Genomic DNA, 15,209 nt, shown 5'->3' on the forward strand with positions numbered 1-15,209 from the left:
CATCTTACAGAAAAGGAGAACTCAGTGATTTCACTGAAGGCAAGTGATAGCATAAGCTTAGGCATCAAAGAAACATAGGAGAGAGATGCTCAAACAAACAAACAAATATTTATAATATATAAATTATTACTGCACCTTTCCTTTCACAGGACTGCTTCTTGTATTACAAATAAAGCAGAATCTGAATATAGATTAATATAGATCAGTAAGCACAATTTTGTGGCTGCAGTAGCCAGAGTGTCAGACCAGACTGATGCTGAAACAATCACTTCTCCCCTTAATCTTCCAAACTATATAATTTTGAGCAGGTGATTCAAAGCATAGGAGATTATTGTGCACATGCAGATGCCATTGAAAACACACTGAAGAAATTACAAGCAATCCCCTCTCTTCTGGCATTATTATGAAAATGATAAAAACATGTGCCAGTCCCCCAGGTAAATGTCATAGGTATATACACTTTAAAGAATATGGGAAGTCCCTGTCACCATAATGGTCAAAACCTTAAAAAAGTTGATTGCAACTCTTGCTCTTTAGGAAACTGCAAATATCATGAGGAAGACTGAGCTGCTCTGTGCTGGCTGTCACCTGGAGATCCACGTGGCACAGAACCCACTGCTGTGCCTGTGCCCACATCCAGCAGAGTGGCTGCTGCTCCTTTCACAGAGATCTGTTTGTGGGGATCTGCAGGGGTAATCAAACACTGAAACAGCCCCCAGGTTAATATGCCCACACTGTGTTTGGCTCTGTAATTTTGGGTGAAGAAAATCAGAACTGGGTATGTGAGGATTGGGAATGCAACAGGAACCTGAAAGATTTTGCTTTGCTTTTAGTCTGTGTCTGTAATGTCAGTGTTTCAGTCTCAGAAGATTTGCCTATCTGACTATAGTTAAGATTGTGATGTTGTCTCCCACAGATCATTGAAGTTTAGCTTTTCTGGGTATCTTTCCTGATCTAAGAATTCATGACAAGTCACTTTACAAGGAAGGGGGAAAAACAGTGGTTTGAAGCAGACTTCAGTCCCTTCACATCAAAGCCTCAAATGTTCTGATGTGCCTGCAGTGCCTAACGGTGCCTAGTCCAGACTGAGACTTGTGGTTATTATTGTAACAACAAAAGCAACTGCAGTGGGGTATGGCACACAACTGAATATTTGCCATTTTTGTGTTTTATTCAGTGCCTTTCTATGCAAACCAATTGGGTTCCTGTTTATGCATCAAACTCCCCACAGCACGTTTGCCCCTTGTCATGGCTATCATATTCCTGGTGAAGAGGACTGTACTGCTCTCACTTTGGGGTTAACAGCATGACACCCTGCCATCCTAGGGCTGTCTAGCTTTAGCATCCCAGGAACAGAAGCAGCAAACCAAAGCTAGGTCTCCTGTCCAGCCTGTTCCAGGACTTCCAACAAGCCATGAGGAAGAGCAGCAAGGCCTCATTCAGTGCTGCTCTCCAGCAACCTTACCAGTTCAGCTGACAGCAGTTTTGTAGGAAATTTGTTGGAGAAGCACAGATGCACTCACACATCCATTTAGTCTCAAGATGAATTTCTAAAAAGCAAATGCACAATGTTTCAGCATGACTATATTTATTATTTTTTCCAGAGAACCTGGTATTGTTTTGCTATTGAGAAATATACCTTCAAACATTGGATAGCTCAGTTTTAGAAGCATAACTATGTTTATTATATTTGGCACTGTGAAAAGCACTTCTAATTTCTATTTTTATTGAGCTAGATTTTTCTCTGAGTTGTTTGTTTAAAAGCTAATAATGCCTAGACTGAGATACCAGCTCTGTAATTCTAATAAGATGTCATATAATTTTTTCCTTTGAGTATGTCTGAGTACAGCCCACCTTTTAAAAAGGGAGGAACAAATTCATTGTTGGCCCACAGAGGTCCTGTCATTACTTGAATCATAGAACAGAGCTTGTTCTACTGGGGATTAACTCAGTAATTCCACTTCATTTTACCATGCTAATCTTTCTTCTTATGCCTGACTGGATAATTTTATCCAAATCTTCATAATTTAAAAATTTAGAAATAACTTTTAAAAGTGATGTTGAATTAATTGTTACCTATATATGTGTTAAAAATGGATGGGAACAGGAGTGCCTGCTCCTCTGGTGTGGTATCAATACACTGTCTGGAAATCATCCATTCTTTGCCACTAACTCCTACATGCAGTATTTTCAGGTAATGTAATACCAAGGCTCAGTTGATGCACCTTATCCTGAAGCACTTAATAAACCAGAGTTAACAGATGTGAAACCTGAGGAAGCGCTCAGGGAAATCTAGGGACTTCCCTGAAAATTAGGGTTTATAGACTATAATCCCACTGATGATAGCTGAGTGATAAAACCCACATTGTTTGTATTTATAACAATTCTTGAGTGATTTCATTGTTCTCAAAAAAAAAAAAAAAAAGCTGCTTTTGTTCATTGTTGATACAAAGTCACTCTTGTTGTTGCAGACCAGGCACTTCCTACTTTACCTGGGTATTTTTATCCACAGTACTTTGCTGTGTTTGAGAGATAAGCCCTTTCTCCAGACTCTGAATCACACTTCCCCCTCAGATTTGGGGAATGTCAGATCCAGATCGGGATCCAAACTTTCTAGTTTGGGCCTGTCTTTCATCATGGTAAATCAACAGTCGGCAAATCTAAACAATATGTTCATGTTGAAATCTGGAGGGGTTTTTTTTAATTGTACTTCCTTTCTAGCAAACAACGGACGTTTATTTTCTTCTCTTCAGGACAGAAAACTGTTTACTCTATGATCTTATTTTTTAAACTGCTGCTTCATTTGCAGGGGGAAGTCCTAATGACCTTGCTCACCATGCAGCCTGGGAGCTTATCAGTCAGGAGAGGGTTTGTCAGGAAGGTGAGAAAGCTCTCCTGAAATCAGATCTATTACCAGAGATCCCCCTGCCCCCACTGTCTCATAGCCAGTGAACTCCTATACTTACACACATTCTTTATTTCTAGATGTAACCACAGCCTGAAGGCTCAAAATTAGTTGATAAATTAATTTTGTCCTTGTTTTTGTTAAGTAAAATACATGTCCTCTGAGCTGCCTGCAAGTTTTGCACACTGATGATGAATTTAATTTTAAATATATCTTTAAGGACTACCTACATTTTAATACACACTAAGTATTTTGTAAGTAATACATGGTAGGTCAAAATGTGATCACAAACCCAGATTTTTCTTTTCCATTACCTTTACATCTTAGAGAGTTCCTACAGCCATCTCATTCTGCCCTGGGTAACTGGGCCAGTACCACGGGGCCTGCTTACTCTGCTAAAGTGCCTGAATGGTACATTTTTAAAACTGTGCTGAAATATGCCCCAGTAAACCTAAAGGTGAGGCACAGAAAATCCCACACTGATGTAGCTGCTCTGCCAGCAGGAACTGCTCTGTATGTTGGTGGGAAAGGAGGCATTACTCTTTCTTCACCCTCCATGAAGAAAAGTGAAACATTTCTCCTCTGCCTCATTGTTGGCTCCTCTAGCACACCAGTGTAGCCAAAATCTAGGAATCTATTTGATGCTCAGGAACCTTGATGACAGATATGATCAGTCAGACCTAGCTGATCAAAACGGAAGAAGAAAGTGAATTTCAGTAAACATTTACAATCATCAAATGAGGTAGTAAAAAAGCATCTTATTATATCCAATAGGTTGGTAAAGGCAGAGCTGTATTCCCCAGCTTTAGTGCTGTAAATGCGTTTTATGCACTTTTATGTTGCCAACAGTGCAAAGCTGTGGGAAGATGTGCTGTTTCCTAAATTCCAGGCAGCTTCCGATTGCAGAAATGTGATCATCAGTAATCGTACATTTCTGAAGAAATCCAATCAGTTCTTACAGCCCAGTTAACATTTATGGCACTGTCAGTTTGAGAATAAGCAAGATCTCTTAATGACCGAAGAAGACAAATTTTGATAGTGGGAGGGCGGAGAAATGTTAATCTGTCATTGGTGTTTCCACAACATTGTTTTTTAGAGCAGAATGGCTCTCAAAAACCTTACCAAAAATATTGCCATGCTGTAAGCAACAGTTGAAGCAATTTGTCATGTTTTGAGCCATTCCTACCGTGAAAGCAGGACGGCCTTGAGTGCAACACCCAGAATCACTACCCCAGCCCCTCCACGGGCAGTTCCTTAATTCAGCCTGTCCGATGTGGAAAGGGATATTGGAGTATGCTCCAATGTACTGTGGTACCTCATTAGTTAATCATCTGGTATTTTATGGGAGTGTAGGGGAAAACTCTGAGGGCAGAGAAGCAGAAATGGCACCCCATGCTTTTGGGGGGAGCTTGCTGGAAGCACCCCAAGAGGTTTAAAGGAGCCCGGCCCTTCCTAGAGTCTGAAATCCTGGGGCTGCCTGAGCCTCTCATCTATGTGGGGCAGGGTCCCTCTTTTTTGGGGCTGCCTTTTGTCCAGAGAAGGGCACTAATCTGGTGAAGGGGCTGGAGAACAAGTCTTACAAGGAAGAGCTGAATGAGCTGAGGGTGATTAGCCTGGAAAAAAACAGAGGCTCAAGGGGATTTTATAAATCTCTAGAACTCCGTGACAGGAGGGTGTAGCCAGGTGGAGCTCGGTCTCTCTACCCAGGCAATCAGTGACAGGACCAGAGAACATAGTCTAATGCTGCACCGAGAAAGGTTTAGGCTGGACATTAGCAAGAAATTCTTCCCAGGAAGGGTGTTTTGACATTGGAAATGGGCTGCCCATTTCAGTGAGAGGTGGTGGAGTCACTGCCCCTGGAGGTATTTAAGGAACGACTGGATGTGGCACTTAGTGCCATATCTAGTTGACATGGCGGTGTTCGGTTATAGGTTGGACTCGATGACCTGTCCTTTCCAACCTAACTGATTCTGTGATTCTGTGAAATTGTCCATGCTCCAGGCAGCCGTTCACAGTCCGAGTCAGGGCAGGCCACATCCCTTCGCTCCTGGGGCACAGCGTCCCCAGCGCTCTGCTCCGGGGCCGGGCCGCTGCCAGGGGAAGGGGGAACACCGGGCCGCCCGGGGCCAGGAAACACCGCCCCCGGGGCCTGGGGCCGGGCCGGCGGGTGGGCGGAGGGGGCCGGGCTGGCGGGCGCTGCTCCGCCGCGCTGTGGGAGCTCGGAGGGTGGCGAGGCCACGAACCCCGTCCGGGGAGCGGCGCGGAGCGGGGCGGCCCCTCGGCACGGGCGGGAAGCGGCGGCGGGACCCGGCGGCCGCTCCGCGGAGGGTGCGAGCGAGCGAGCGCCGCGGAGACGCGTGCGGGACGAGCCCGGCGCGGGCGGCAGGAGCGCGGCCCGGGGCTGCGGGGGGAGGCGGCGGCGGAGCGAGGCGAGGCGAGGGGCGGCCTCGCAGGGCGGAGCGGCGGGGAAGGCGAGCCGGCAGCCGGAGCGGGTGTGCGAGCCCCACGGGCCGAGCGCCTACGAGAGGGGGAGGAGGAGCCGCCCCGCCGACCGGGGATGGTGAGGAGGAGGCGGCGGCTGCCGGGAGCCCAGTGAGGCCTTCGCTCGGCGCCCGCCGCAGAGCCCGCCCGCCTCGCCGGCCGCCCCCTTCCCCCGCTCGCTCGCTGGCTCGCTCCCCGCCTTCCCTCCCCTTCCCCTGACTCCCTCCCCGGCTCCCTTCCCCTGCCGCCGCCGCCGCCTCCTCCCCGGGCTCCAGCCATGTAAGTGACCCGCTCCCCGGCTGGGAAGGGCTGGGGGAAGGAAGCGCCGGGGCCGGGGCCTGCTCGGCGCGGCCGCATTGTGCGGGGCCGGGAGGGAAGGGAAGGGCCGGGAAAGGGGGCGGCCGCTCTCCCTTCGCCTTCCCCGGGCGTGGGCTGCCCCGCCGTCCCCCGGGCACGGCCAGGCGGGGTGGGGGGCGAGGAGGCCCGGGCGGTAGGCGGCCCCGGCCGTCGGTCCGTGCTGCCGGCGGGCCCGGAGCGGACAGGAAGCTGTTGGCTCCCCGGGGATGCGGTGGGTGAGAGGGCGGCGGGGCGGGGGTCTCCCCTCGGGCCTGCCCCCGCCCCGGCCCCTGCGCGAGCATCCCCTGGGGAAACGGCGGTGGGGGCGGCTGGGGGGTGCCTTGTGATATTTCTTGTGATATTCCTGAAACAGCGGCGAGCAAAGTAGCCGAGGGCCCCCCATTTTCCCACCTCCCCCGCCCCCATTTTCTCCCCTTGTCTTCTGCGGCCGCGTTGTTCAGCCCAGCTCCGCTTTGCGGACCACTGAGTGTTTGCCGACGGGGGTGTGATTCCCTCCGTGGGCATTTCGCGTGTGTAGGTGGCTGTACAGCGCTTGTGGACTTGATTTTTTTTTTGTCTGTCTTTTTTTTTTTTTTTTGCAGTCGTGTTTTGCAGAGGTGTAGGGAGCTGTCTGCAGAATCCCCCCCGCCCCCCCAGGTGAAGCAGTTGCCGAAATGTTCTTAGAGACTTATAGGACTCGTGTCTATTTCTTTGTAAAACACGTAATCAAGCATATAAACGTTCTGGTACTTTCAATTCATTTTACTGACAGGACGCTACTGATGCAGATACAGCTTGCACCTTATTGGTGGTGTGTGCCTCCCCCCCGGCCGCCCCGGTGGGAAATATTTAACTGTTTTGCTTTGTTTTCCTACCACCTCTATCATGTAAGAAGCAAATCCATGATTTTCACTTGTTTGTTTTATTTATACGACAGGAGGGATGTACATTTCAAAATACAGTTATAAAAGGGAGTTACTAACACTTAATGCTCAAGAGTATTTGTTTGCAGGTAAATAAATTTGACATACTGCATGACTAGTAATTACTTTCATGTAGTAGTTAGTTTCATGGTGACAGCCACAACATTTGTCTGACTTAGCAGATTTAAAGACACTGTGGAACTACCTTTGATTTTTTTTTTAAATAGTAGGGTTTGTGTTGTGTGTGGTGTTTATAGAACTGTTTTTGGTGTGCAGCAGCGGTAAATCAAATTTAAGAATTGATCCAGTGTCCACAAGTCACTTTCAGCTCCAGTATTCACTTAGGGTCTTATAAAAATGTTCTGCAAGTGATTACATTAACGATTAAATAGTTTCACAACTGTCTTATTTCTTTGGGGACTGAACAAAACCTCAGTTACAAATACTTTAAAATGGAATTTGATTAAATATATCTCAGGTTGGTAGCAGAGTTCCGGGCAGCACAGTTCTTAAATTATATGAGCATAAACTGTAAAAAGACTTGTCCTTGTTTGGGAGCATAAAGAAGATTTTGTCTGTGCTGCAGAGGGGCTTATGAAGAAGTCACTTTTCTGCCATCACTCAGTTTGGAAATAGGTAGCTTAGTTTGTCCTATCAAACTGTTGTTGTGTTTGCAGCACAGACAGTGGATGTCGTAACTGTGGCCCCTCACCTGAACAGCATTAACCTCCTGTCTATTGATCAGAGACAGGAGAGCACAAATATTTCAAATTACAGTTTTGTAAACCTAGATTAGGCTAATAGATTGGAGAAAAAAAAAAGGGGGGGGGGGGAGGGGGGATGTGGCTGTAGAGATTTTTGTTTTCCAGTTGCAGTTTTCCCCATAACTTAGTATCTGAGAATCCTTTGTGAACCTTGTGATCTGCTGCACTTGCTGCCATGAAATTCCAGTATGGATGTGGTGTCTTGGACACACAGAGCACACAGTAGCAAATACTGGTGGCCACACCTCAGTCGTGGCCCACAATGCCTTTTTGTAAGGGAAGCTAAGATGGTGGCACAACCTGGTCCTTCTAAGCTTCCTTGAAAGCTGTCTGCCCAGATTTGGTAACTGGGTCATGGTGCGAAGCTGCCGCCGGCTCAGAGGGCCTTGAGCGCGTTGGAATCGCTGCAGCTCCCGTGAAACAGCCGGGGCAGGATTTGCGTAAGGCAGGAGATGTACTTCACTGGTCAAAGCCTGGTGGGAACATCTATCTGTACGCTCCACTTGGAACGCTGGCTGGAGCCCAACTTTGTTGTGTCTGTGCTGTTTTGGTGCAGTTGGCTGTCAGCTGGGAGCCTGCACTGGGGAGAGAGGGAAGGTTGCTCGTGGCATCCCATGTAACGGGCCTGAACGCACCGCCCTGGCCTGGTCCAGCTCCTCATCTGCTCTCATGACAGTGTCATGTGGCCACAGTAGGCAAACTTGGGCAGCTGGATCTTGTTTTGCCTGGTCCTGCTGCTGTGCGTTATGAGAACATGTAAGGATGTGCAGCATGTTGGGCTCGGAGTGTCCTGGGAGAATCAGGACAGTGCCACACCAGGGCAGTGGGCAATGCTGGTGGTGTGACAGGCAGTGTTAGCCCAGGGGAATGCTTTTTTGTAATCTGCTTTCTGATCTGGGCTAACAAGTGCAGCACAGACACAGTGTGATGTGCCAGGACTGAGGCTGGTGGGTCAGTCTCCCTTTAGTCCCTTGCTTGCTCTCCCTCATGAAGATGAGGTGATTACCGTAGGTGCTCCTGCATCCCATAAGCTTAAGCTTCAGCTTAATGGAAGACTTCCTTTTCTTCCTGATCTGCTCTAGGGTGTGAGTGGAAACAAATACAAAACTTTGCACTGAAAAGAGGACAGGAAGTACGGATGAATATTTCTACTTTCTTAGAGAAAAAAGAAAGTGAGGATAATGTATAGAAGAGAACAAGAGAAGGAGCTCTAACATGACTCTCCCAAATACAGGAAAGGTGGTTCTGCTCCACCTTCTGTTGGATACTTGGTTTGACTGACTCCTTAAAGCAGGTTTCATTGCTGCAGTGCCTACAGAAGTGAGTTATCTCATTATTTATGAAGAACTTAATAACCTTTAAGGCATTAATATGTACACAGAACTGGTGTCCCCATGATACAATGCTGATGTCATGCCATTCATGATTTACAGCACTTCAGCTGCGTGAGGACTATTGCAGCGTTTAAAAAAGTATTACAGAAATGCATGTTGAAAAACAAGCAAAGAGAAGACTAAGAGAAAGACCAAGTTGTTTAGCTTTTGACAGTATTCAGTCCTGTGCAGACACAGACTGGAGCAGCCAGGTCATATTTACCTCAGATGCCCTCTCTTCACTGGGAACCATTCCTAGATGGCCATAAATGAGGACTGTAATCATTCCTTTTCTTTTTTTTTTCTTTTTCCCCTCTAAGGATTTTATGGAAAAGGAACTTTTTCTGGTTTACACATCTTCAGTAGTACATTGACCTATAGTTAACTTGCTCTTCTATTCCGAGAAATCACTCTTGCTTGCTGCCACTGTCTTCAATAACATCTCTTACTAAAACAGATGTATTAGGCACAGCTTGAATGTGTGATTTAAAATACAGCAGATAGAGCAGGTTTGCTGCTGCTGGAGCTGTGCCTATGGACATCTTGTTAGACAGTGAGAAGGGATCCCCAGCTCTTCACATTGCAAATTAAAAATAGCTTAAGTTTTTCCATGTGAATAAGTGCTCTGACATGGCTGACTGAAGGACTGAGGTGGGACCCGTGATGCAGGTTGGTGTCAGGAAGTGTTTAATGTTTTTCCACTTTGTTGTGCCATGGCTTCTTTACAAAACTCTCCACCCCCTTCACCACCCCTCTCCCCTGAAAGGAGGTGGGCAGGTAAAGACACATCCCTGAGAGCACGGCTTCAGTAGCAAGTGGGAAATGTTTCTTGGGTAGAAATGGTAGGGAAAAGGCAGTTCAAGCTGCTTGGACACCACAGAGAGTAGAAAAAGTAGTTCCTCTGAACTTAGTATTTCTTTGTTGATCTGCTTCTTTTGGCTCTGTTGTCATTCAAATTCGGATTATTAAATGACAGTTGAGCTGATGACAAGCAGGAAGCTGCCAAGTTGTAATCCTGACAAGTGTTAAAGCAGGAAAACCTGGAGTAAGTTAGCTGCAGATTGGAGAGTTATGGTCTTTCATGCTTTTTTATGTTTTTAATAATAGTATTGCCCTTTCTACAGCCTAGTTTGTCTTGTAGCTTCCATTTTTATGTATGGTTGTTGGAAAGGATATTGATAGCTCAGTGCCTCTAAATGGTTGAATTCAGATGTAGGATGCAGAGGTAGGATTGCACAGTCCCTGCACCGTGTGACACAGAGTTAAAGCGCTAACTTTCACACCTGGGTGTTGCATTTCCATACTCAAGCTGTGATAATCTTGGGGGTTTTGTTCAACACTTTGCAAATTGCTCAAGCCTCTAACTGAGGTCTAGTCTCCTCTTGCCATCAGCAAGCAAGTCTAGCTTGCATGGCTGTTGTGCATTGTGCATGGCCATTTTGAAAGGAGAAAGCCTGCTGTGTTTGTCAGGTTCTATCCTAATTGCTCTGGACCTCAAGGAGTTTGTTCCAAGGTATCTCTGGCAGCTGTGGATTACTGGTCTCTATTCTGCAGCATACAGTGTTCTCATATTTATTTATGAAATTAGGAATTATTACATGTCACTTGTTCCAGTGTAATTTTTTGTGTATCTTCACTCCCTCAGGCAAACATCTGTTTCATGGAGTTGATAATTCTAACTAGTGAGATCAGCAGATTTGTCATTTGGAAAAAAAAAATCCAAACTCACCTTGTTTCTGGGAGAACTTCAACATAAACTGTTAACTGGAAAAGCTGAGGAACAGTAACAAACAGTGTAGGTTTGTAGGCAGAGTGTCAGGGGAGTGACCTCCTTTCTCCATCCATTTCTGCTGACAGTGATGGAACTTGTTCAAATTCCAGCTCTGTGCTTTGAACACTGCCTGTTTCAGATCACTGGGATGTAGTACAAAGCCCTCTGCCCCTGCTGGGGTTTCAGTTCTAGGTTGGATTCATTTTGACCACCTGTTTTCTTCCATCCAGTGTTGTGTCTTAGTGAGTTATGGGGAATTAGTTGCTTTTTAATCTAGTTTCTGATGGATGGCTATCACCTGCAATGCTCAGAGGTAATTGATGCACACGTGCCAAATGCATGCAGAGATGGTATATATTTGTCAGGTGGGAATGGGATGTCTCTGTGGTAGGTGAGAGACTCCAGTAAAAGCTGGGTCTTTGGTGGCAGTTTACAAATGCTGCTGGGTTTTGTTTTATTAAACTTGATGGTTACTGCTGGGAATTTGTCACCAGTTAGGTTTTTTGATCATTCAAATAATACCAAATTGGATGGCAGCATGGACGCTTCAGCGTGCATAGAAGAAATAAAGAAAAACAGGGAATATTTGTACCACAAGGAGAAAAATAATCAGATTCAATTTAGAAAAATAATAAAAGTTAATGCATTTGGGAAGTGATTACATTCAGTGAGGGAGAGAAATGCACAGAATGTTTCTGTGGTAGTCAGCCACCATCAAGGCACATTTTCAATAAGAAATGGCAATCTTGAGCTATTTAGAGAGGAATTTTGTCTCATAAAACAGAGGGGTAAAAGTCCCAAGTTGTGCTTGGGTATATTTCATTGTGAGAAAGGCAGCAGCAAACTGCAGTGCAGTTAAGGAAGAGCAATAAAATTGATCAGGGTGCTGTAAGGGCTGGTTTGGGATAACAGTAAGGTACATGAGCTTATCTGTGGTTGTTTGTATACATCTAGGAGAGGTAGAAATTAGAAATATCAAAGTTAGAGAAGATACTTTTTGGGGAGTCAAGGAGATCTGAGTGGGATTAAGGGGATGATGCTGAAGGTAGGAAAATTGTGAGCAGGACAGGAATATTTACTGTCAGAGGTTTATCTCTAAGACACACTGTGTGCTGGTTAATAGTCTATTATAAGGCTGTAAAGAAACCTTTCAGGAAATGTTCTGGAAGCCTTCCTTACTAGGAAACATTGCAAACTGGTTTTTGTGGTATTTCAGAATTTTTATTGTTGCTAAGAACGAGGTGGTGTTGCAGAGATGGAGGACTACTAGGGAAGGTCTTGAATCCACCTGTAATTCAGACAGCACCTGGTAGTGTTGTGAGTCTGCCCATGATCAGCCTGCTCAGTGAAGAAGCAGGACTTTAGCAAACTTGTATTTTGGCACCTCTACCCGCCAAGATAAATTCTTGTGGAGAGCTAAGCCCTTGCTTAAGATTTGTAGTAATAATAGAACAGAAAAATCCCAAACCAGCAATGCAGCAATGAAAACTACTCCCTGTTGTACACGTTGTTGTACATCTGCGACGTGCTTTGAAATGATGGTGTACTCTTCTTTTGATCCTTTTAGAAATAGCTGGAAAGGAGGAAAACGGAGGAGAAACCCTCATCCCTCTTGTGGAGCCTTCTGCTGGAGTTCAGGAATTTCAGCTGAGTGATCTTTTGCCATAAACTGGTTTTCAAGAGACATTCCTGCCATTATGAATGAAGTAGCGATAGTGAAGGAAGGCTGGCTTCACAAACGAGGTGAGTGACTCTTCCCTTCTGGACAGTGAAATGACTCCAATCCCTCTAATCTGGTGTTTAGCAGCATGTCCTCAAATAATCCATTATTTTCCTGTTCATCCTAGTGGGAAACAGCACATAGGGAGTGTGCCTGACTTTTTTTCAAGTGTTAGAAAATGCATGCATAAGGGGTTTTCTTGTGTGTGTGTGTGTTCATGTGTTCACCAAAAATTGGTGTCAACTGCTTTGAAAATGATGATAAAAGTAGCAAGTGAAGGAGATATTACTTAGAGTGCTAGAGGTTAAACTGTAGTAAATAATTTTGGTTTGTTTGTAGCTTTCCTTTTTATGCTAGAAGGGACAATTAAGATCAATATTTTTGATCAGTGAAAAATATGCCTGTATTTTGTGAGCAGTTCTGTGCTTTTGCAGAGACTTGCTAGAAAATGTGCTATTCTGTGTGTGTCTGAACTGCTCTGGGTACCAGTGTCCTGGACAGGAAAAACAGCCTTGAGTTTCTGCACTCTGTGCATTTTGCTTGTACCATGAACAACATTTGATTTTTATAAGAAGTCTTTATTCTTGACAGAGTGGCAAAACTGGAAAGACAGTCACATGTATGGTTAGGCTTTTGCCTTCTTTTCTTCCCAAAACAGTGTGTTTGGGTTTTTTGGGGAGGTGTTCATTTTCTAGTACCACAGCATAGATCCTATAGGGTATTACCTGTTCCTTTGTACTCTACTATTGTTTCTTGGAAAGGAGAGAGCAGTGTTAGGTACTTTCCATGATAGTGTCTCTTTTTTGGACCAAAACCAGGATCTGTGTGCTCTAGCAGTAGGGAAACTTACATGGTTCTGCAGACTCAGGATATTTCTAGAGGGTTTGCAACAACTTGCCTGAAGGTGCAAAGGTGTATCATAATTATTTGTGGAAGAAATTTGAAATGCATTATCATAACCTTGGTAAAGGCTGGTGGTTCTTTGGCAACAATAAGAAATATCTAGGAATTTAGAAAACATGTTGATCATGTGTATTTAACAGGGTGGAAGTGTACATGTCTAACAATAGGATATGCAGTGTAGTTTAGCAGATTGATCCTTGATGTACAAATGTTTTGTTTAGGTTTTTTTAGAGGAGTGTGTGGGATTTTTTTTGTTCCGGTTTATTTCAGTTGGAAACACCTTTGCACTCGTTAGCTTAAGTAGCTCATTCAGTAATTCTGATGTACCCAGGCTGCTTTGTTCTGACAAAGTATTTGAGAAATATTCTGTGTTTGGATTAAATAGAAGAAAGAAACACAGAATTATACTTCCCATTCCCATTTATGAATGTAGAAACTCTTCAAATCAGAGAATTATTTTTTTGTTTTAGTTTTAAACAATGTTTTCAGGCTGAGGGTTTTTGATCATCTGTTGTTGCAATTCTTCTTATACTTACCTGTAATTTAAAACAAAAGATCTGTTATTTTGAGGAGCACTGCACAAAAATCTGAGGGAGAAACATTTATTTTAAACAGTGTGGAAAAGGCATTGTCAGGATGATTCAGAGGCGCATGTGTCTGAAACTTTTAAACAATCGTGTTGTATTTCAAGTTTGTCTGTGTTTAGTTTTGGGAACTGAATTTTTGTTGTTTCTAGAATTACAATAAAGCTACTTTCGAGTAAGGAGACCTCTGGAGGAGGTCTTAGTAAAAGATGCCCAGATCTCCTGATTTTTTTTTTTTTTTTTTTTTTGTTATTTTAAAATTGCCTTAGAGAAACAGATTATTATCTCTGATGGATTGCTGATAATATTATGATGAGATTACGTGCTGAGCACATTCCAATTTTCAAAATGTTACTCTGCATGTTCCGCATATTTGATGCTGCAAATTTGTGCCTAAACTCCTAAGCTGTTAAACATACCTTGGCATTTTTTGGATGCCAGGTTTCCTAATCTTTTTAACCTGTTTCCCAGTGTCCTTTTGCCCTCTTGGTATGTGCAGGACACCTATTTCATTCCAGTCCATTGGCTTTGCAACTGTTAATTTGGTGTTGTCCTCGTGAGGAGGTTTTTAGAAAGCAATGCTCTATTTTCTCTTCAGCCTGCTGGTGTCAGCCCTGGGAATCTCTTGGTTTTTGTAGCTGTTCAGGGATGAGTTGACAAATTCAGTTCATTTGGCTCTGTCTTTGCTGGGGAGTAACTTACCCACTCTGTGTATGCATGTGTTTTGTTAAACATCTTTTTTTTTTTAATAATCTACATTTATTACCAGACACTATCAGTTTGCTGGCTCTGCTAGATTAAGTGCTTCAACCACAGGATGTTTCCAAAACTGATGTCTGATACGGTGAGCTTCTGAAGTCAAGGCATAAACAATAATTAGTGCAGGGAGGGACTGCTAAAGGGGGGATTTCAGATACAAGAAACATATATGTGTGTGTGTATATGTATATGTGTGTGTGTATGTGTATATATATAATATTTTAGATAATTTATAAAATCAAAATTTGCACTGCATGTGCACTTTAAAGATCCTAAGGTTTTCCACATGCAAATATATTAGGTAGTGACTGGCTAAAATCCAGATTGGGCAATGATGTTCTCTGAGCCTAACATTCCCCATAGCTTTGGTTGGATTTGGTGTCTCTTACAGTTCCTGTCCTGAGCAGTCAGACAGCATGGCTGCGTGCAGTTAAACAGTTGCCACGTCTCACCCCAGCAGTGGCTTAATTTTGGTGGTTTTAATGATTTGTGTATGTATAAATCAGGCTGCAAAGTGCTCTGGAGCCCTTCTGGATGGCAGGTGTAAGTAAGCATAAAGCCATCATTAGCAGGAGCAGGTGTTTCGGCCTGGCAGGGAAGTAGCAGGGCTTTCTAGAACTGTGTAGTTGTTTTCTTCTGTCAGCATGCTTTACATTTATGTTTTTGTTTCCAAGATTAAAAATACAAATG

General features: G+C 44.4%; 1 protein-coding gene across 1 annotated transcript in view; it reads left to right on the top strand.

Annotated features, from left to right (window-relative positions):
• The first annotated feature begins 5,533 nt into the window (after positions 1-5,533).
• The window catches only part of AKT1 (AKT serine/threonine kinase 1), a 78,426-nt gene continuing 68,750 nt past the window's right edge, over positions 5,534-15,209 (top strand). Inside the window, exons 1-2 of the mRNA XM_063159824.1 lie at positions 5,534-5,665; positions 12,121-12,296. Coding sequence (XP_063015894.1) covers positions 12,251-12,296 — 46 coding nt within the window. The 5' untranslated portion in view covers positions 5,534-5,665; positions 12,121-12,250. The remainder of the gene's footprint in view (positions 5,666-12,120; positions 12,297-15,209) is intronic.

This window comes from Melospiza melodia, chromosome 6, assembly GCF_035770615.1.
Source record: "Melospiza melodia melodia isolate bMelMel2 chromosome 6, bMelMel2.pri, whole genome shotgun sequence".
In the NCBI taxonomy this organism is placed as follows: Eukaryota; Metazoa; Chordata; class Aves; order Passeriformes; family Passerellidae; genus Melospiza; species Melospiza melodia.